This window comes from Octopus bimaculoides, chromosome 3, assembly GCF_001194135.2.
Source record: "Octopus bimaculoides isolate UCB-OBI-ISO-001 chromosome 3, ASM119413v2, whole genome shotgun sequence".
In the NCBI taxonomy this organism is placed as follows: Eukaryota; Metazoa; Mollusca; class Cephalopoda; order Octopoda; family Octopodidae; genus Octopus; species Octopus bimaculoides.
In genome coordinates this window covers 117,541,403-117,542,987 of record NC_068983.1, presented here as the reverse complement: position 1 = coordinate 117,542,987, position 1,585 = coordinate 117,541,403, and the positions used below count along the sequence as shown (strand labels likewise).

The following is a 1,585-nucleotide window of genomic DNA, read 5'->3' as shown; positions in this document are numbered from 1 at the left end:
TATATATATATATATATATATATATATATTGTATATATATAATGTTCACATGCATGTACATGTATACATGTATATGTGTATACACATACACACACATACCTGCACACAAATATCTTTGTAAATAACTTATGCATTTATTTATACTACCACGCTTTAATTTCGTGTCTTACACATACACATAAACAAACACACACAAATATTCGATGTATATATAATTACTTTGAAATTGTCAACTGATTTGCTGGTCTTAGTCATTTATATGTGTAGATCGTCCGCTCACTTGCTATTGGACGGTTTGATAATCACATATTGTCCATATTCGCATTTGCTGTCAACAAAAGAAGGAGAAATATATGAAAGATATTTATTATGAATAGGTATCGTTGCCTTCTTTACATGTCTTTTTTGAGTCGTGACTCCTCCCAAAGTTTTAATTGAACAGCATTTCATGTCAAACACATGCTGATTCCTTCTTGTTTTCAGACAACCCAAATGTTTCATACGTCAGTTCTTTGTGAAACTTTTGGCTAAAAAGAATCCATGCTTAAAGGAAATAAATTAAACAGAGAAGTTTTCCAGTGGTAATTTTAATGTTAAAATTTTCGATTTTGCTCGCTGGTTTTAACTATCACGCAAAAGAAATCCTACCAATATGGCATTTCCACTGCTCTTCCTTTTCGCTCTTGTATTAACCACAAGTAAGTGTATATACATTCGTCATTTTGACATTTATCTAAATGTATATAAACACATAAAAAATGAGTATATGTTATATATACATACATATACATGTATACAAACATACATACACACACGCACGCGCACACACAAACACACATATATATACATACATATATACATATACATTCATATATATTTATATATGCATATATAATACATATACACACACACATATATATATATATATATATATTATGTATATATTTATTTATTTATTTAAATTTATATAACATACATATATAATTTACATATAATATATATAATATAATATATTTCTTCAAGCTACGAGAACGAGGCCATGCTAGAGTCGTAGCTTCAAGGGTTTGGTAGGTAAGTCAAACAGTATTTTAAGTCTGGTACTTATGTTCGTTTCATTTTACCTAACCGTTACTTTGCAGGGATGTAAATAAATAAGGTTTGAGGGGACAAATATAAGAATACAGAAACACATACACCTATGCACAAATTTAGACACAAACACTCAAACATACACACAGAAACCTCTGCGGTGTTTATATTCTGCGGTATATATATATATATATATATATATATATATATATTTGTGTGTGTGTAGACACATACATACATACATATAACTATATGTATATATATATATATATATATATACTTACACAGAAATATTTTCACACAATCATAAATACATATATGCTTATGTGTATGCGTGTAAATATGATGCATGTCTATGACTACATATCTATCTCCCTGTGTACCTATCTAGCTATTCATATGTTTGTAGAATATTATGCATGTATGTGTATGCACACACACACACACACACACACACACACACACACACACACACACACACACACACACACACACA

At 29.2% G+C, this 1,585-nt stretch overlaps 1 protein-coding gene across 2 annotated transcripts in view; it reads left to right on the top strand.

Annotated features, from left to right (window-relative positions):
* The first annotated feature begins 270 nt into the window (after positions 1–270).
* LOC106867249 (uncharacterized) overlaps positions 271–1,585 on the top strand; it is an 89,925-nt gene continuing 88,610 nt past the window's right edge. The window contains exon 1 of one of the 2 annotated variants that reach the window (XM_052966482.1): positions 271–698. In XM_052966482.1, coding sequence (XP_052822442.1) covers positions 653–698 — 46 coding nt within the window. In that variant the 5' untranslated portion in view covers positions 271–652. The remainder of the gene's footprint in view (positions 699–1,585) is intronic. The other variant, XM_014912065.2, reaches the window with a different exon arrangement.